Source organism: Sitodiplosis mosellana, unplaced genomic scaffold, assembly GCF_009176505.1.
Source record: "Sitodiplosis mosellana isolate CC-2019 unplaced genomic scaffold, AAFC_SMos_1.0 Smas_scaffold_6181, whole genome shotgun sequence".
Taxonomy (NCBI): Eukaryota; Metazoa; Arthropoda; class Insecta; order Diptera; family Cecidomyiidae; genus Sitodiplosis; species Sitodiplosis mosellana.
Genome location: NW_022601422.1, coordinates 3,028,525 through 3,050,414, shown reverse-complemented (window position 1 = coordinate 3,050,414; position 21,890 = coordinate 3,028,525). Strand labels below are relative to the sequence as shown.

Genomic DNA, 21,890 nt, shown 5'->3' with positions numbered 1-21,890 from the left:
ATGCCGCCGTGCACTTTAGCTTCGGCTTCTGCAACACACTCGCACACACACACATACACTTACACAAGCACAAGGCATTCATTGCCGCTTAAACTAAGAACTAAATTTAACACATGAACACACGTTATTTTCCCTTGTTTGGCATGTGGTTGACTATGATGATCACATACTAAAGGCTTTTCTATATTTTTCCTCTTCTCGTGCTCGCGTACTCGCGCGCACACTATCGCATTTCCGCCACCGAACACAAAGATAATAATTGTGCGCGTGCTATTGTGCGGTGTTGATTGACGATGTTGGTTAGTCGCGAAGCACAAGAGGCATAAAACACACGTACACGCACAGTCACATGTGCATGGTGTGCACGCCAAAAAATATAGAGGGAAAGAACGAGAAAGCTGCGTATCCGTTAACATTTCACACATCCATTTCAGCTCCACTCGACTCGACTCAACTCAACTCAACTTCAACACATCTTCCTCTGTATAAATAATCATATTTTGATAGGTTTAAGTTGATTTGGCTCGTGCGTTTCTCGTATTTCTATCATTTCATATGGGATAAGCCGTGGATAAAAACAGCATTCAATTGACGCATCAGAAAGAACGTTGGTGGAAAGTGAAGACGAAAAGAGAGAAAGAGAGAGAGAAAAATAAAGCGAAACGCAGCCAACATTTTGTACACAGAGCACAGATAAAATGTGGGTAAAATGTAATATTCGTGAGATGCTTCGGATCGTTGAAGAGCAGCTATTGAAATGTTGCAAATGCCTTTTTTGTGGCACAATGGATGAAGTGCGGCTGAGTTAGACGAATCGAAACGGGTGGGAGAGAAATTGAGATGCAGAGTATGTGAGGCTGGGATCGGCCACCATGAAAACAGTTGCCACGGTATCATTTAGGTTGGCAACCGCATGCCATCCCAAAGAACTCGTTCGGCGTTAATTACCAATTCGAGAACTGTAAATTCATTCGCGTTGCAGTGCAGCAGTGTCGAATTAATTAAACAAAAGCCAGCGGAGCCTGGACTTTGGTTTGTATATATGTATGTATGCGAGAACCAGAAAATTAATTGAGCGAATTGCATTTCACCCCATCGATTTTTTTCTTTCGCTTTCTCTCTCTCTCTCTCTCTCTCTCTCTCTCTCGCTTTGTGTTCGTATTGCCATTACAATTTCACATCAACAATGTAAAAATGCGAACGATGAAATCGGGATAGTTATGAAAATGGCCGTGTGAATTGGCGCGGCAGGCCACAGTAAAATGGGGAATGGGACATTTTAAAATGTGGAGTTCCGGCAGCGATCAAAAGAGAGCGGCAGAACAAGCTAGTGAGGCCATTGGGAGCATTTATGCTAGAGATGGTCCATAAAATATTTTCGGTGTGGCATTTTTCATTTTCACATAACGATCCGGAAAAAAAATATCTCTTACTTCAGTAATCAATCAGCATCGATATGTAATATAGTATAGGCATTCCACAGAGTGAAGTGGTGCCATTGGAATTGTGAGCATGTGCAAGAGAGCAGGAGAAAAAGCGAACGAACGAATGAGCGAAAAAAAAAACAACATTCACATCATTATCATGACAATGTTGCGCAAAAGAAGAGAGTGTTAAAGTGATAAGCGGTAATGAGAATAATATCGAATACAGTTACGAATGGGAGGAATTGAGTCGAATGAATCGGAAATATCGAGCGTGAACTGACAATCGATTCGCGCTAGGAGCAAGAGTAAGAGATATTTGTATGTGTGTGGTGTAGCAGTGCCTGTCAATAATCAGCTATCGTCAAATCATCATTCCCTGTGGTACTCATCACGAACACGAAACGTATGAGCGTGAGCGCGCGCGCGTTACCGTGCGCTCATCGAAATACATTTTTACCATGCAGAATTATTATTGATGGAATGGAATTGAATGGAATGGAATGGAATGAAATGGCCTGGTTCTGGCAAAATCAGCTTCAAATGTTTGCCATTGTTCGACTATTATCTATTCGTAAAATTTGCGATATGACCGTGTGCGATTTGTGCGTTTCACTTTCCATTCCTCTCTCTTGCCAGCTCTCTTTCACTCGTTTGCTATCGTGTCAGTTTGCAGGCGATAAAATAAATTGCTCGATTGTCGCCTTGCATATTCTCTCGTCGGCATCAACACGCATAAATTACATACTTTGCGTCCCCCCATTGGGCCAAAGACCAGGCCATTGCCAATCGACCGTTCGTTCTTGTTCCTTCTTTCGCCCTCTGTTTCCGTTTTTAGTATTAGTGATGCCTTTTGAAACGGTATCACCATTAGTTTCATCTGTTATATTTTATGGTCTTGGGGGCTTCATAATAAAACATGGAAATCATTTCACGACACACGCATCGAAAACTCGAAAAAGGTAGTTACACATTGCCAAAGCAGTGTGCTGGTGTGCCTCGGCACGGTTCTGTTCTGTTTCCTAACGAAAATAATCATCAAATGCAATGGCGATGGGCTTACGTGTGTTAAAGCCTCCTGCGGAGGTTTGACACATCCAATTGCACCGAATGGGTACACACGAATCACGATGACGAATAATTTGATGTGATCACCAAAGCAAAACAACCTGATATTGTACGTATACACGACATCAAAATAGTTCCATCACACATACACACACACACATGCCAGACAATTCACAACTATTACCTCTAAAAAAGCATACACATACATACGAACACACACTCACTCACTCACTCACTCACAGCCAACGCACATTTATGTTTACCCATAAATTGTCAACATCTGAAGCGAGATTATTTTTCGAAGGACACCCAATTCATGCCGAAAAACCGATGGAATGCTTTCACTTACATGTTGTTTTTTTTTTTTGTTCGCATTGCCCTCCTTTTCCCACTCATATCTATTCAATGGCAATGGTTGCTGATTTCTACGCTTTTTCTTTCTTCGCCTGTTTCTGCCTTCCTTTTTCCCATCTGGTTGGGCCCAAATAATGTTGAAATAATGTGATGTGCGTGGAAACCATATTTTCAGATAGTGCTTCACTTGCAAGTGGAGAATGGCGATTCCATTCAATATATGTCTTTAATAAAATAAACTGCATGAGTAATCACGTGTAACCGATTCGATGTTCGATGCATGGCGGTCAAGATGATGGCGATAATGATGTGTGCTACACATTTTCAGCATATTATTGTATGTGCTGGCCAACTACAGAGAAAGGAAATCTATAATCAGTTTTTGAGAACGAGTTCAAGTGTGTTCGATGATAACATACAGCACTAAGACCGGACCAACGTATTGAATCCAAATGCAAACAAATCGGCTGAACGATTTTTTTCTTCTTATTCATTGGTTGTGTGTATGTGTGCGCGAGGGAGGAAAATCGAAACATTTGCCAGGCATCTCGTCTAAAAACAATGAACAGGAGAGGGGGAGAGGGAGAGAGAAAGAGAGACGCTCCGGTCGACCCGCATTTTTGTTTTGAACCGATATCGGTTTAAGTGTTTCCCAAACATCAATCTAAACAAGCGCGTAGCAAGATGATGTTACAATTCAATTGCCATGCACACACTCACAAAGTGCAGATCGAGCATATACCATTCAGAGCAGACATAAACATAACAGGACGATGGTTATGTTATAGCCCTGGCAAAGCCTATTCCATGTTCGGTTTCATGCCAGAACTTTTCGGTCTTAAGTGTCCGGTTTATTTGATAAAATGAAAATAGAGAAAGAGAGCAGCCACTTCTACGTGCTCTGGTTTTGCCGGAATCACAATATGTAATGTATACAATTCTATGCTTTGACGTTTGTCACAATATAAGCGAGGGATTCAGAAGTTGGCCAGATTTAGAATCTCCAATACGGTTCTATATTGGATGTACTCATATTTGAGTAAGCGACAACAATATGTCAAAATCGGCACAAGCAAATCAGAGCCCTTTGACGTCGGCTCAGGAGTGGGGCAAGGTACCATTCTCGGCCCTTTACTATTCAACATTTTCTTCGATGATTCCAACATAGTTTTGCCAGATGTCCACAATTCGAATTTCGCCGATGACAAGAAATTCGCAGTCGAGATCAAAGTGCCGAGTGATACCCGCAAATTACAAGATGCCATCGATCAGTTTGTTGCATGGTGTGACGAAAACGATTTGGAGATGAATTTTTCTAAATGCAAAGTGTTTTCACTGTACACAAAAAAGAAGCCAATTATCCATGACTATGCAATCGAAAATCGGAAAATTGAACGTGTGAGCGAAATTCGTGACCTGGGAGTGATTTTGGATAGGAAATTGAGCTTTGACTCTCACATCGAGTTCATCTGCAATAAAGCCAATGCAGCCTTGTAATTTGTCAAACGTCAGTCATTTTATTTCGATAATGACATTATCAAATTGTTATACATGGCTCTTGTTCGCTCGAATCTTGAATTTGCGAGCTCAATCTGGTCACCACATCAAATCACCAAAATGCGCACCGTGGAAAAAGCACAAAAACAAATCGTAATGTTATTGAATGGTGATCATCTCCGTCGTTCGAATGGCATCTATGCTCTGAGCCCTTACGAAGAGCGTTGCGCGAATTTCAACTTGTCAATACTGGCTCGTCGGAGAACAAATGCTGCTATACTTTTTATACACTCCATAATATCTGGGAGGTATAACGCACCGAAGCTATTGTCACAAATCAAATTAAATTCTGGTGTTAGAACTCTACGCAATCCTGAATTTATTCGCATTGGAACATTTAGGACAGACCATTCATTGCTGTCCCCATTCAATAATGCATGTCGGATGTTTAACTATGCAGCGCTATTCATAGATCCATCGCTTTCACTTCATCAATTCAAACAGAAGTTACAAAACCTACCCGACTCAACTTTTGGTACTTGGGCCAGTCTCAAATCACCCGACAGATAATTTTTGACGAGATAAGAAACCGACTTTATCCAAATTTTAAGCTACTAGTCAGTACATTGAGCAATTGAAGTTATATTATTTATTTATTTATTATTATTGATTTGTGTCATTTTAAATGTTATGTATATTATTTTATTTGTTTTCAAGTCAAATTTATTTATTACCTATGTTCTTAATATTTTACCTATTTTCACCTACTCACATTTTTAACCTAAGTCATTACGTGCAACAACGAGAATAACTATACTAATCATAAACCTATAACAAAAACAAGACCCTATACAAAAACCTATGTATTACATCACTATGTTACCTATTATTCAGCCAGTATTTGGCGGTGTCAATAAATAATAATAAATAATAATAAGCGCCACCAAGTCTATGGAAAATGAACTATGCAATACTATATGGAATGATGATGTTGAACGTTTGAACGTTTGAACGTTTTCCGAGCGTTCAAATTGAATACATTGGACTTATACGAACAAAAGAATCATGGCACAGATGGCGCTTTATTTTATGCATTCCATACACATTGTTATTCCGGTTTTGCTTTGTTTCATTTATTCGGCAGAGAAAAAAAGAGAGAAAAACGAGAAGTGGCCACATTTTGCCAAGGTTTAAATTTTCCCATCCGCTCGATAGAGCCTCCATAGATTGAATCGAAGGAGTTTTTCAAAAGAGACTCTTTCAAAAGAATCTTTGCGAAAATTTTCAATATTCTGCTATAAATTACGGCTGTAAACTATTTTTTTTTTTTTTTCGTAATAACAGAAAACTTTATTGATTATTTATAATATTATTTACAAAATTTCTGTTTGTTTTGTTGTTTGGCCTCTGCTCACTCCTGTATACAATGCTTTTGTATTTCTCAGAACTGTGGTTATCTACAATGTTGTTTTTGTTGTTTTATACATTTATTCATTCTTATGCTATAAATGACTGATTTTTGTTTATCATTAGAAAAAGATTTTAAAAAAAACTATGTATGTACGGCTGTAAACTATATTCAAATGATTGGTTTTGATTTATATTTTAATACTATGAAGAAAAAAAACTAAAAAAATTTATTTGTATTAAATTTTATTGAAATTATTGATTTCATTAAAACGATCATTTTGACAATCGTATAAATGTCAAGTATGGCATGAAGTATGTTGAAATGTCACAAATCATTGTACGACGATTGTTAAAATATGGATTAAACGAAATCAAATATTTTAATAAAATTTAAAACAAATCAATTTTTTTAGTTTTTTTCTTAATAGTATTAAAATATAAATCAAAACCAATCATTTGAATATAGTTTACAGCCGTAATTTGTAGCAGAATATTGAAAATTGTTGCAAAGATTCTTTTGAAAGAGTCTCTTTTGAAACACTCTTTCGATTCAATCGATGGAGGCTCTATCGAGCGGATGGGAAAAATTAAACCCTGCATTTTGCAAACCATCTATAGCAATTATTTGACGGCCACGGATTAATTTTATTTCATTTAATGCGCATCGTTGTAGCTTCTGTTGTCTATTTTGCCATTTTGAAGCTTTCAATCACATAATCACCCCATTGTCACCGACACTGATATTATCACAATCGCTCACTTTCTCTTTCCCTTTCTCTTTTCCTTATTCTCTTACTGTATTGCAATCAAATTGAAGACAATCATTGCGCTCTCATAATGACACCAAACATTAAATAGATAAATACAAGTTTTAAACACATTCTATAACCCCCACGATCCCCGTGTGTCTCGTACGATATGGCTCATAATTAGAAAATGACATCATCATCAAGTGTTTTCTAGCGGGCTGTTAAATGTTGATATGATTTGATGAAGACGTTGGATTTTGTCGACGAAAATGTGGGATATGCAAATTGTTATTTTGTTTTGTTGAATTTTCATTCGGCGTTGTAATTGAATGTGACTTGATTTTGTTGTGCCGATGTGTATACGCGTTGTGTATGAGTATGGTGTTGCAACAAATAAATAGCACAATAGTTTTCATTTCAATGCATTGAATGATGAAAATATGCGGGAATCTAAAATTGTCACAATCCACCACTTCGTATACACACAATGACAAAAGCCATATAACTCGTCATTGTCATGGATTAACCCAGTACACGCGACAGAGTCATTCTATTTCTCTTCTTCGATAAAATATTAAATCCCATTAGATTTACAATATTCTTGGTTGGATTCAATTTTCTAAGATTTCTCTACCACATACAAACCTCAAACCCTACACACACACACACACACACACACTCTCCCGCTCACTCTTCCGTCCCAAAAATGTTTGCACTGTCGTCATCCTTGTCGTTTGCTTGAAACGTCGTAACATGAATAGAACGCCATTTTGATGGAAACCAAATTTGGTTGGCCAAAGTCATTGTAAAGTCCCTTGAATCTTCAATAACGCGAAACTTGTTCCATTTTGTGCTGCTTTCAAACAATTGACGAGAGAAAACCGTAATATTTCCAAAGCACACGTTTATGAGTTTTTTTTTTTTTTGGTGTATTGTTTGGAAAATATATTTCCAAGCAATCAAATCGCGTTGGGTATTTTTATTAATTTTGTCCCCAAAATGAGTGAGTGTATGTGTGTGTGTATGTTTTGGGGTTAAGACCAATTTAACCGCTGTAAATTAAACTATTGTCTAGATGTGATTGTTTGATTTGAACCGACGTACCTTTGATAAAATCCACTGCCATTTCAAGACCGTACGAATCACGATCACAATCGTCCAAAATATGTGCACCAATTGTGATGTTTGGCAGTAAAACGGAATCTTCGTTGATTTTGTCAAGTGTATAAAGCATCGCTTCGAGCGCTTGAATACCGCCTTGTGGCATTATTGGGCCGCACATCATTGAATCTTCGCGTGAATGCACCATCATTAGACCGCCCAAAATGACATCACCTTCCATGATCGCCTCTTTTTTCACCGGCCAATGTATTGGCGTTGTATCGTTGACCGTCGCATCCAGCATTCGTGACGATTGTATTTCTAAATCGGCATGTAATTTCGATGAAATGTAATCATCGCTGTCGAAAAATTGTCGATGATTTCGATGCCATCGTTTTTCATGACGTCGACGCACTTTCGTTCTTTGCATTTCCCCTGTTGCCATTTTCATTTCATGTCTTATCCATTCACTTTTTTCACTGCCACCGCCGCCACGTTTCAATTTATGCTGATGGCGATGGCTTTCGTCTGCATTCAAATGATGCATATTCGATCGTTGATTCATTCGATGCTCGTGATGATGATTATGATGATTGTGATTTTGTGCATTAGAATACTTTGGATATGTCGTTCGTATCGCATAATTATGATTTGTTTCATCAATTTCCACGAAATCATAAACCGGAAAATATGTGAAATTTGCCGATGCAGCAGCAGCAGGCATTAGTGGTGAATAGTTGTCGGCAAACGAAACGGCTGCCATACTAGCAGCGGCTACAGCAACACCAGTAACACTAGCTGTTACATCAATTATAATGCACATACACATACTGAAAATCCATACAAATGAATGCAGCATCGTTGTGTCGAATGTATTTTGTGTGTTCGCATGCATTCAATTCATTAATAGCGTCGTTTAATTCGACTTATTTTTTCCCATGCAACGGCGTTCGGAAGCGTTTTCATTTGCAACTTGATTTGCATGTCATACAGTGAGTTGTACACTTGATATTGGAATGAAACAATTTCATTCAACGAAGTGTTAGTTTTTTTTTCCGAGTTTTGTTTCAACAACCACTTCAGATCAATCGCATCGCGAATTCAACGTTACTCTATTTAACTGCATTTTTTCGTAGTTGTTCTCTATCACTTTTCTCTCTGTGCGCTAAAACTGCTCTCGCTTCAAGTATATGATTCTTTTGATATTTTAATATCAAATTTGTCGATCCTGCGCTTCTATGTTGTGCTTATGCGGCGCAGAATAGTTGTAGTTGTTGTTTTGGACAACTTTGTTTGGATGAAATCGTGATGTGACTGTGATTTGATTTGATGAGAATGGGGCGGAGTAGTTTGTCACCAAGCTAATGACGACTTATCGATACAAACGTCTAAAATGATTTCATCATCGAAACGGGTGGATTTACCACATTTGCATCTGATTGAAATAAAGTTAATTGTTCACTGTAGAATCTACAATGCAAAGTTTTATTTTGAAACAAAGGACCGCACTCTCGCGCTATTTTTTTATGGCTACAAACAATTCGAGCACGCTTTCTCCTCCTTTCGATGTTGCTGCTGCTTCTGCTTTGAACAATCTGGTTCTGCTTCAAACAATCTGCGCACAAAGAGATTTCTCGTTAATTTGATATGCTCTTTATTCAAATGGCTAACATAAATTCAAACGAATTTATTCATTGCGCTTTGATGAATCGATTTCATTTCCTTCTCATCGCGAATACGTACCGAGCTCTCTGTGTCTATATCGATACACATCAATTCTGTTTGTGCAGCAGCGCCTGAGCACTCTTTTCTATTGTTTTCCCTTTGTTTTTTGTTCGTCTGATGTGATGCGCGTTTTCTTGCTCCCTTTCTCTCGTACACGCTCGCTCACGCTAAGTTGTGATTACGCTAACTTTTCGTCTAATTTTATTTTGTAACTCAGTGAACTACGTGTTCTCGAATGGAACGCGCTCTATATGCGCATATTAGATATGTATTCTGCTTAGGCAGCATTAACAAAAGTTTTCCATTTTTTAAGCGATGAACACCATAATCTTTTCCTCTTGTGGTCTTTTTTTGCGGTGCTTTTTGTTATTGTTGTTGTTCTTTGGTGTAGAGATAGTCATGGGAATGTTGATGACGAATTTTTAGGCGATAGACATTTGTACGAGTTTTGTGTTGATTTTCTCATGCAGCGTGTTTGCCATTTTCAACATACACCGACAAGAAGAAGAAGGAGAAGAAGAACAAGCGCAGAAGAGAGGGAAAAAACTGGTTGTTGTTGTTTTTTTGGTTCTGCTTTATAATTCCTTCATTTACATTGATGCGCTTGTTTCTGCTGCTGTTGCCTCCTTCCTCGTCGCTTCTCTTAATGCACTTGCCTAATTACATTATCCATTCGTTGTGTTTTTTTTTCCCTTTAAATATTCTCTTTCCCATTCGGCGCTGTGTTCCGCAGGCTGTTGTGTGTTGACAGAAGAGTGATGGATAGAATCGAAAAATTCGGTTAAATGAAAGCCAAAAAACTTGAAAGCTTTCAAATGAACTATTAAAATATAAGAACAAAAGATGTGTTGAATTTAAATGAATAAAAATGTTGAAATTAAACTAAACTATTGTAAAACTAAGAAAAAAGAAAATGTTGTAGCCAATAGAAGGAAATACAATGCCATTGTTCAATTACAAGCAAATCAGAAGAAATAGTGTCTTATTGATCAATTACGTATTTACTTTGAGCTGTCAATCCGTTATCGATGACAATTTTAGAATGCCCATATTTCCATATATATGTGCATTTGACTCGACTCGAGAGACTATGTGAAAACCTGAATCTTGGATATTTTTCCATAATTTGCATTTTGTCCCCTATTTTTGCCATCATCATCGTTGTTGTTGTCCTTTTGTTGACGATAGAAATAAAGAGAACCGAGAAAATTGTGGCCATTCATTGGGGCCATGAAACTTTCAATTTATCACTCGTTCTGGGAATTTCGAAAACATACAAATATGAAATGCTACAATGAATGGTATATTGAATAGTGAATGAAGTGCATGGCATCTTGGAATAAAATTAGATTTTGGAAAGGTCCAAAACGCGTTAATGTCACTTGAGGGAAAACTTGAAGCAAGGTAATATTCGGCATGTCGAACAATTTCAACACTGATCAAGAAGTTACTTCAACCGTGTGTTGTTCTTAAATTCCAACATTTTGGATACAGTCCAATGCATATGTAAACATATCGCAGGGTAAAATATGATTTTATATGGCCGATAGGATCGTCTTTGGGCCAGATGCAATCAGAGATTGTGTGATATGGTTTGATATATTCATTTTTCATAATGTCATATAGATACCACCTTGACGTTACACTGTAAAGACGAATAAGTACTGTGATTACACGAAAGATCATTTTATGCATTACAATGGATGATGTTGACGACGACGTTGTCAACAATAACCGTATGCCATGTGTGCGCTCTTATGCAAACACACAAATTGAGAAATTTACACACCAGCACACTCGCACACACACACACACAAACATACTAACTCGATCAAAAACATAGAAAATCTTGTATTCTTGACGACGACGACGATGACTAATTGAAATTCATTTGATATATATGCACATTGAACGAGCACCATTCATGCATTTTTGATTAGTCGACATAGACAATGCTCCAGTCGTTATTCCAAGCTTGTTCATTTTGCTCGTTCGATTCTCGCCCTGTTCACCAGCGCATGCATGCAACAAACAAAACGTATCATCTTTATCTCTTCATAACTGTCGTTTCTCTCACTCTCCATTTCACTCTCTCTTGCTCCATCTCACTCTGTCTCTGCATCGCTTGTTCGACTGGAGCGCAAAAACGAGACAAACAAAGCGAATGTTACACACCATTTTCGGGTTAGAATGGTACATGTGTATTTATTTAGAGTAAATGGCATTCGTTGTCCAATCTAATCCCTAGGCAGCATTTGATTTTGTGCAAATGGCATCATCACATTTCGTGCAACTCACACTCTCCACGATTGTTCCCTCATCTATTTCTCGCTTTGTCTTTGTCTCTCTCTCTCTCTCTCTGTGTGTGTGTGTGTGCGTGTGTGGGTTACATGTTCACTTTCTATCTGCACATATTGCGCATACTACGTACGACACATTCAGCAAACAATGAACGATAGAATGCATTTCACACGAAATTCACATTTATGAACAGATTAACGGCTAAGTGACGTCCCGAGATCAAAATCATTTTTGGTTCATCTGCGCAATGGCATGTTATAAAAAGTAAATAGCACATAAAAATATGGGGCTTCACTTGTTCAAATAGCGACAGCTCTTTCGCCAAGCCGCAGGAAAAGTTTTCACTTCGATGTTTTTTGTTTGGTTTTCTAGGGAGGGTCGAATTTTATTTTTAAAGAAAACACCGCATGGAATTTTATTCCACCACCGTTTTTGCAAACTGAAACCGTTTTTTTCCCTTCAAATACACTGATTTCATATTCACTTTGAAGCGATGCAAAATATTTGATTTGATCGAGAGAGAATAAAAAAATTCAATTGCAACTATTTGATTTTCGATGTTTCTGCTGATGAATTGTTTTCGTCTAATTGTTTAATTAGCCTACAAACATTTTGCGGTTGTGTATGTTGGCGTGTTATTGGACTGACGTGCATATAAAACCCATTTCACATACATCACTTGGCAAGAGCGTAACGACGTTTGTACGCGCTTGAATTCGTAATTGTTTTATGACAAGCTTCGGCTTTAGTTCTCTGTTTTGAGTTGAAATAGCTCTAATTCGAATTTAATGCTGATTAAAAATAACATGCCACTCAATATGACATACGTGTCAACTGCAGCCTGTAGTGTATGTGTCCTCATTTTGAAAAAAAAAAAACTTTTTCACAAACATCTCCCATCCCCTTTGTCCTTCTTGAGCATTTCCCATTGAAATGTGCCAGTGTCTCTCGGTTTCCTAACCGGAACAACCAAACGGAACATCTGTCTAGCCGCATTGTGTTCGCCGCATTTTCTCGCAACTTTTGCTCGCTTGTAATGATATTGCAGCATCAGCATTTCAACTTTTGAAATACAAATAACCAAAACATCAGAAAAAACGGAATCCGCTTGAACAAATATAAATACCAATACAACATGATCATTTCTTTGTCTACAATATCAAGCTGTTTTACGTTGTTTGCGAGCAAATGAACAATTTCAAATAAAACATTTTGATAAAATGCCCGTATAAATATCGAGAATGGCCATTATCCGATATAAATTCCAAAATAAATTGATTTTCACCGCAATGGAATCCACTAGACAAAAAAAAATTACCGCACTAATATGGTAAATATATTTTTGTGTATTGCAATAATCGGCTCTTAAGAGATTCAGATAAATTCAGATAAAATTCTGAATTCAGATAAAAAGTGTTTGTGTGGGTGTGTGAGTGAGAGAGAGATTTTAAACCTCGGATTTCGTAATTCCGTCGAAAAACTGTGTGCATTTTGACTAATTGATGAAGCCTCATAGTCATGGCGATGAAGAATTTATACATTGTGTAAACCAATCGATTTCGATGTTAAATCAAATATGGGCATTTTTTTCTGCGGTTGCCCACCGAGTTTTCTCTTCGTTATTTCGTTGTTCTGCGTGGAACCACAATAGTGTTGATATTGGATTGGAATAATTGATCAACCATGTGAAAAGTAAATTCCGAAAAATTGAAATAAATTGACCGCAAATAGGAAAAATCTATCAAAATATGAGCGTATATTCCATTGAGATAGTCTCACACTAACAATAACATCGTTTGCAAAATGAAATTCGTTCAAACTTCATAGCATAAAAGAGCACGGTCGTAGACGCGCTCACATTTTCAAACATTGCCGTCAAAATGTGTAACACTGTTGGTTTAACAACGTCTCATTGAGACTAAGGGGGACAGTATATTCTATTTTCAACAAAATAAATTGACTGTCAAAAGTTTTTGACCTAAAAAATCAATTCTATTTCTTCGCTCCTGCCAGAAAATATCAATCGGCCGGAAATAAATCCATATCCAATATTGAATGTAGCAAACACACCTGCTTATCTTCACACTTTGAACAATTGTAGAGCGCCATCCATAATTGACGGCAAAATCATCTGTAAATAGCCGTAAGTGATTTCGACATATATGTGAAATGTTGCGAAATCACACCAATTAGTACTGAATTTTGCCGTCATTTATGGACGGCGCTCTACAATTTCACATTTCGTATTTTGTATGTATTCAATACAAGATTATATGCGTGTGAGCAAACATTAGTATCGTTCTAAACGAAACTATCTAAAAAAAAACAGCTTTTATATTCCATATGCTGAAAAAACCATTGTAAATGTGCAATTCGTTTTTTAACGGAGTCTGTGGCTTTCGAAATGAAAGCTCTCAGTTTAGACCAATCGAAATGTGTTTATGTAACGAATTTTCTTCTCGTACATATAAACATTACATGGTTATGATATCATGTCAAGGGGCGAATTATTACTGAAAAATTGAATTCAGTGGTTTTCAGTACTTTTAAGTGCCTAATGTATTAGTATAGTATGAAAGTATTGAAAATGGCATTAATTTACCAAGAGAAAAAATGAATAGATGGCAGATCTGTGAAAACAAATTTCAACTGTCAAAAAACCCGATCTATTTTGATACTGAAAAACACTGAAAAGTACTGAAAATATTTTTCAGTTCTTTTCAGTGCTTTCAGTGTTTTCAGTAGTGATTCGCCCCTTGTATCATGTATAGTGGAAACGAAAGTTCAGTTGAATTTGCAATGAAATGTAAATCCCTTTGGGGTGCAAACTAATCCTTGCTCATCGGTCACTAACACCAACAACTAACACAACCACTTTATGGTTAACTTCACATTACACTATACGATTGACTTTAATTCAAATGTTACAATGAATAAATTGTATTCATTCCCTCAATGTCACTCAACTCTTTCTGTCAATCTTCAGTTCGTATTTTCAGAGAAACTCAATAGATTTCGAGTATTTTGGAAATCGTATTGGAATTGCGTTTATTCATTTCGAACAATAAATTGTTTACTCATTGAATAGGGAATTTATTCAATTTCATCGTTCAATATTAGACATTTTAAAGATGTGTACTTGTCAGAATTGCATTTTTCTCCTCTACTCTTCCACCAATGTTGTCATCGAATAAATATTTACCACGGAAATGGTATATGGAAATGCACTCAGTTCTAGACATCTATTTGCCTAAATTGAAAATATTGTTTTGCATTTTTCTGTGTTATTCTTTTCTTGTTTCATTCTGCATTGCATAAAATGTGCATAAAATGCAAATCTATTTGTCAAGAGAGAATACGTCAATTTGCAAAATGACAATTCGATACCAAATTCCATAGAAAACGCAACTTTTGTTCGGGAGATACCTCGAAAAGTCACTTTCTGGAGTTTTTGTCTTAGAAGACTCCCCATATTTTTGAGAAAAAATAACTTTCTACCAAGGCACTTACCTCGAAAAGTGTATACTTGAGAAATTTTCTGGACAAAAGAAATTTATGGTTGAAAAATTGAAAAAATCGACTTTTTTCGAATTTTGATTCCAAACGCCAACCAGATGGGTTTTTTGTAGTAATATTTTGTGCTAAATTTATTTATTGGATTCCTAGCTATAACTTTGCTGAAGACAGTAAAATGCTATCACCCATACTGACTGAGTTACACCCTAAAAAATAAAGAGAAACTCTTCTCAAAAGGTCAACAGGGGCAATCCCAGTTTGGTCTTTCGACCTTAGATTCCCGAACGAAAGTTAACTCACCCTAATGACTAGACATCCTTGATTGGTAAAGGAAACACAAACAGTTCATTTGAAAGTATAGTATCCTGGCAAAAAAAAAAATTGATGCTAATAATGCATAAATGAATAATCCCAACAAATGAGTGGACACAATTTAAGTAGCCCAGAGCATCAAAATGGAATTGTTAGTGGTGGCAAAAGCCAGAAGTGTTTTGTTCGGCTGTTGTCACAATGGTAGATTTAACGTTTCGCTACGTTACACAAAAAAAATGGTTGGCAATGAAGCATTTCGTCCTCCCATTGAAACATTGTCTATTTTTTGTATGTTATTCTCCCCCCCACAATATAATTCATTCATGCAATTTCTACTTCATTTTGTCATCTCATAATTCTATTTTTATTTCATTTTTTTCCTCACTTTCTCTCGCCTTCACTCTTCTTTGCCACACTTTTATTCTTGTTCTATTTATTTTTTTCCGTTGATATTATTCTCACACCCTGTTTATTTTCTCAACTTCCGCTATCATCAGGTTGTGTCACATTCTATTAGGCTGAACGCGCGGTACTGTTGCAGCAATCAAGCCAAGTGACGGCTCGGAGAAATTGCTCCCATAGAGTTTCACGTTTCGTTTGTTCGGGCTTGCTCATTTTTATTGTTGGTGTTGACGATGGCGGTGGTGGCGAGAAAAAAAAATGTATGAATAAATCGACGGAAAATGAATGCAGCACAAAAAAAGTACATACGCACAATGTGAAAATGAGAGAGAGGAAAAAAAAACATGGCCCAACGATTCATATGCGTGTGAATTCATATCGCGATGGCTGAGCGAAACAAACACACACACACACACACACACACACACACACACACAAGTAAAAAGCAGAAAAAAATGAATAACAACAAAATGAAAATAATAAACATATCAAATAAAGCGAAACATCAGCACACGATGAATATATATGTAGAGAGAAAGTGAATGTGGCAGCTTACATGCAAGTGGAAATGAAAGGCACACGATCCATTCGATGAATGGCGCTAACACATAATCCACACAACGTCGAATAATGAAACGACAACATGAACATCAACAGAAGAACGGAGGACATTAAGTACAATTTTATATGTAAAATGATATATACGTCAAAGAGAACAATGCAAAGATGAAGCAGGCGGGCGGACGCTCGGTTACTTGGCTGAGAGAAAATGGGGCGTCCGATGGTGCCGCAAAAAGCAACGTAAATAAAAAGAAAACAAACGAAAAATAGAAGAACACACGCCAAACCTATGAAAAGAAAATATATACTCATGCAATAAAGTGGCGAAGATAAACAAAACGAACTGCGGAAGGCGCAAAGGAAACGAGCGCAGGCCATAAATGCACATAGGATAAAGACCTCTTCATTCGATATCATTTTCCTATCTTTTCTTTTCCACACGACCATGTCGTGTAAGAAAAGTATTGGGATCGCCCCAGATTTTTTGACCCACTAAAAATCAGTTTTTTTTTTTCGATTTTTGAACGCCGAAAATCGCAAAATCTAGCGTTATTCTAGTGTCGTAGGGTAGGTGCGTGGTACACGCTGTACGCAAAAAACACGGTAAAAATTTTGCTATGTCACAATGTATAAAAACGCTCTGATATTAAGGTCTGATTAAAATAAGATTCTTTCCCAATTTCAATGCATGGAGAATTGGATTCAATTGGAAATTATATGTTTGGGAGAGTAGAAAAGTTAACCTTACGAATGTAAGGCATCTTGTTTATACCTGAAAATGGCCCAATTTTTTCTATGACTTTCAACTTGTGCATACATGCATACATTATTTCACACGCAGAGGATACAGTAGCGCACACAGCCTAAGTGAATTGTTAGAAATGGATGGCACAACAATTACTTCAACTGACAAATACATGAAATTCCGAAACAACCGTGTGTGAGTGTGTGTGTGTGTGTCAGGGAGAGAAAAGCAAGTGACTAGTGAACATGCAGCTTCGATGAAAGCAGCCCACAAGTGTTGATAAATACTTACAAACAAAAGCTAGAGGAATGAACAAACAAACAAACGGCAGCTTAAAACGCTACAGCTGAACATCAAGATGAACGGAACCGTTTGTTTCGTTTTCGTTGTCGACATTGCACGAACTACATGGCCAAAGGAAATCTAAAGTTTGTGTGTGTGTTTGTGGCGTTCGAAAATGAAAATTACACCAATAATACGCAATGTTACAAAACCTTTTCAAGTAGTACGTGCACCAATGCCAACATTCAACACCAACAATAAAAACGGTAATGCCTGCTGATAATAATGAGGAAAAATATATATATGAAGATAGAGTGAATACAAGTGATAATACATGTTAAAAACCTAGATTTTCATTCGATATTTTTGTGTCTTTTATTTAGAGCCAAAGCCAAAGTCTTTTATATCCATGCACGAATAATGCCGATAGTGAAAGAAGAACGAGACCAAGCCTAGTACACACATATACAACGCGAACGAGCTAGCAGCAGAACACACAAAAAGATAGATTGTATCTGATGGCTCGTTTGCTAAAGAAATTTGTTTATTATGCTCGTTCATTATGATACCGCTGCTATGTGCACTAAATAAAGAAATGGACATTTTGTACCCTAACAACACACAATTCGCGCCGAAAATTTATATTATTTAGATTTACCGTGTAGGCTAGTATATACGGTGTGTGTATTTTGTGCATAAAGGGAGTTTGGGTGTAAACGTGCGTACGGTCGTGTGTGTGTGTGTGTGTGTGTGTATATATATAAGCATAGAGAGGATCTATGATGACGGTGCATGATGCAAACAAATGAATGAACTTTGACAATAAAGTTTAGTGACAGTCTGAGGAGGGAGCCTACTTCATATTACTTGTAATTAAACGATTCAGATGATCCACCGAATAAAAGAGACAGTAATTACCATCAGAGCATCATCACTATATTGTGACTGTGTCAAATGTGTACATTGTTAAACCGGAACAAAAGAGAGCAAGAGCGACCGTATCATAATAATTGATCGGCGAAACAGTTGCATAAATGCCCGTCAATAAAATGGCACATCTCAGCAATCATTCTTTTGCCAACGGCATGCACATATGTTTTGCGCACCGAACGGAAGAGAGAGAGAGAGAGAGAGAGAGAGAGAGAAAGTGAGCAAGCGAAGAAAAAAAACACTTTCAGAACCCGCAAAAGCCTCATAAAGATAAAAAGGTATGAAGCTGAAGCGCTGAGAATATGTTTATCATTGTAAGAAACTGCAATAAAACACCAGTAAAAATTCGGCAAAAACCTAGTGTCTATATAATGTAATTGGGATTTGATTTGCGCCGATGTGAGCCCAGCCAAGAAATTTAATGACAACGACACACACACACACACACACACACACACACGATATATCGTATCTCGAGTTCACCAACAGCAACAAAAAACGGCAGAAAAAGCGAAAGAAATTTTGGCTGTGCGAAAACACATTGCGTATGTGTATGTGTGTATCTCAATGTTTGAAATGTTAATGGTTTGTGTTGCTGTGCCTCGGTTGAAAAATAAATTAATTTGTTTCATTGGGCTAATGAAAATAGAAGGCACTCTCTCGATGGTATGAATATGCACAAAATAAAATTCCAATCAACATTCGACAAGAACTCTCTTCAAACTTACGAGACATAGTATACATATACAAGCTAAATTGAGAATGATATTACCATTTTCATAGATTTCGTTCTCCCTCTATGCATTTACGGCCGGTGAATGATCTTTGAATGGATACGAGATCTCTACACCTAATAAGTTTTTATATGAAAACTTCAGCAAAACGTCTTCAATGGCCGTTTAATTAATATTTCCTCGTGTGCCATGGTAATCATGAAAACCATCAACATTTCAATTGAATGTCAGTGCGCTATTATCGCTGCCGTTGCCACCGTCAAGCAACGACCGACCAAACGCGTAGCTCAGACTATCATCATCTTATTCGTTTCTTTCGGAATTTTGATGACCATCAATTAAATTTAAAATTAATTAGACTAATTGATTGGGTGTGTATGTGTGTGTGTGTGTGTGTGTGAGAGAGTGTAGAATCCGAATGACATTAACTTTTTCTTTCTTACAAGATCCCCCGATTATTCTGCTTGTCACACGGAGGATGACAGGCAAATGCGAAAGTGACACCAACTGTCGGTAAATAAGATAGATCAAACAAAGTTGGCGTTAGGCGAGTAATGCAACGAAGATGAACGGAGAAATAAAAAAGTGTCAAAGTTAAACTTGTTGATGAAAACGTTGGGACGTGTGCGTGGCACATTCGCGACACTGAAATTTTCCATGCTCGTTCACTGTCTCTCTGCTGCATGAGAAGCCAAACTAAAGTTTTTTCCACGTATTCGAGCATGAAAATGGCTCAGACGGTTTCAATCCGAAAATAAAACCAACCGAAATTCGGCTCCTGTGCTATGTGCCGCTATACACGCACACTGTCCCACAGACATCGTTTCTCTGAATTGAGTAAAATAGGTTTTCGACGTGTGTCGCGAAGACGAAAATGGTCGCAATAAGAATAAGAAGAAGAAGAAGACGACGACGAAAAAGAAATAAGATTGTCGGTAGTGTGTGCGTGTGAATGCTATTCAGAATGAATTGATAAGATTGAGATGAACAATGCGATATGGTGCAAGTGTGGGAGCTTTGCCCAAAGAAGTTGAAAGAAAATGATTTGGGTATTGGAACGTAAAAATGAGGTGGTTGGCGGCAATAGCAAGACCAATGTATGGTAGTTAATATATAAAGAAGAGGGAAAAAAAAGAGGATAAAATCAGTCAAAAACCAAGGATTTCTCTTTACTGTTTACACATTGAGACCGTAACATGAGACTCATATACACTTACACACACAAACAAACACCTCATGATGGATTAATTTGACGTTAAATTTGAAATGCAAAGTGGGTGCGACAACGAACGATGAAAATGAAAATATGCACGGGTTTCATTTCAAAAGTGAAAGCCATACATGGAATCGTGCACGCATTTGCACGCGCACGCACTTTTCTTTCGGTACAAATACGCACATATAATAACAATAACAACAAAATACAACGGACAAAGTTTGCCAAACATCGTTGTGTTTTCGATTACGTCCTTTCTTCCCATGAACCTATCGTTACTCTTCTGTTTTTTTTTTTCTCTTTCTCGTCCCTATCTATCTCAACTCCATGGCGATATTTTGTCATCTTTAATCCACCCTTTATCATTCCAATGCGATCCCATACAAATATGCCACACCGTATAAATAGATGCTTCTCACCGACTTATTAATGTTACCGATCGTTTCATTCTGTCGTCTGATGGCGCGCATTATTCTATTTCATCTTTTTTTTTTTGCTACTGCTCCTTCTGCTTCTTTGCTCTTTATTTTTCCATTTTACGTAATAAATATACATATTAGCATTTTAATGCTTATATTGAAATAAGGAATTGAAAACGCAGAAGAAGCGTCAATCAAAAGCACGCCTTCGTGAAATCGACGAGTTCATCACACACACGAACACATTAGACGAATGTGGGTATATATTGAACGCTAACGACATCTAATATGTGGATGAGCGTAATCACGCGGAAACCAGTATTGGATATATGATGACAATATTCCATTTGTTTACACAGTATATCTATATACTTTATTGGGACGAGTAGCGCATCGCCCCGGTATAAATATAAAATACGCGCATGGCACACTTTATACATGAGCCTCTGCATGAAATTACAATTGTTCAGGCATCGTATCGAAATCCATCAAGTCCCTATTCATCTGGTCTGCTTCTCAGTTTACGGAGATGGAGTTGGTTTTACTGCCGTATGCTGCGCGCGCATATACATGTATATTATTCCCGTTTACATGTCATTTTAATGCTTGATCTCCGAGTTGAAGACTCGATGATTTGGGTGGCTTCAAAATTCCACATTTATTGTGGCTGCTGCAAACCAAATCAACCATTAGCCTCATATACGAGCATTCTGCTACTTTAATACATTGTCGAATATGTGTACACGCGTGCTAGCACGCTCATCAACAATTCTGATCAACATTCAGTCGAATTTCATGTGTTCGCTGAACAACAACACCGAGCAAGATTGAATGCGAAATTTTCATATCAATTCATTTGAGGAATAGAAACTTGAGCTATGCTTTATCGTTGTTGTTTTTTCATCTTTCACTTCATCATCATTGCTGTTTGATTCGAGTTTGAAGAGTCGGTGGGCGGTTTTTCGGGTTAAGACATGGATTTAATATGTATGCTTCAGAATGTGCCTTTGTCATTCATCTCTTCTTTTTTTTTCTGTGTGTTTGTGTGTGCATGAGGTTGTGTCTAACAAACACTTGCACTTAATTATTTGAAACAGTTTTAAGGCATATGTCAATATTTCTGAAGTGGGCGATGATTGAGGCA

At 37.3% G+C, this 21,890-nt stretch overlaps 1 protein-coding gene across 2 annotated transcripts in view; it reads right to left on the bottom strand.

Annotated features, from left to right (window-relative positions):
- The window catches only part of LOC129576321 (metabotropic glutamate receptor 2), a 186,941-nt gene that overhangs the window by 85,525 nt on the left and 79,526 nt on the right, over positions 1–21,890 (bottom strand). The window contains exon 1 of one of the 2 annotated variants that reach the window (XM_055461236.1): positions 7,607–9,970. The exons of the other annotated variant lie outside the window; for it this stretch is intronic. Within the exon in view, the coding sequence (XP_055317211.1) occupies positions 7,607–8,498 (892 nt within the window). The 5' untranslated portion in view covers positions 8,499–9,970. Of the gene's footprint in view, positions 1–7,606; positions 9,971–21,890 lie in introns of those variants that run through there. 2 annotated transcript variants of the gene reach the window in all.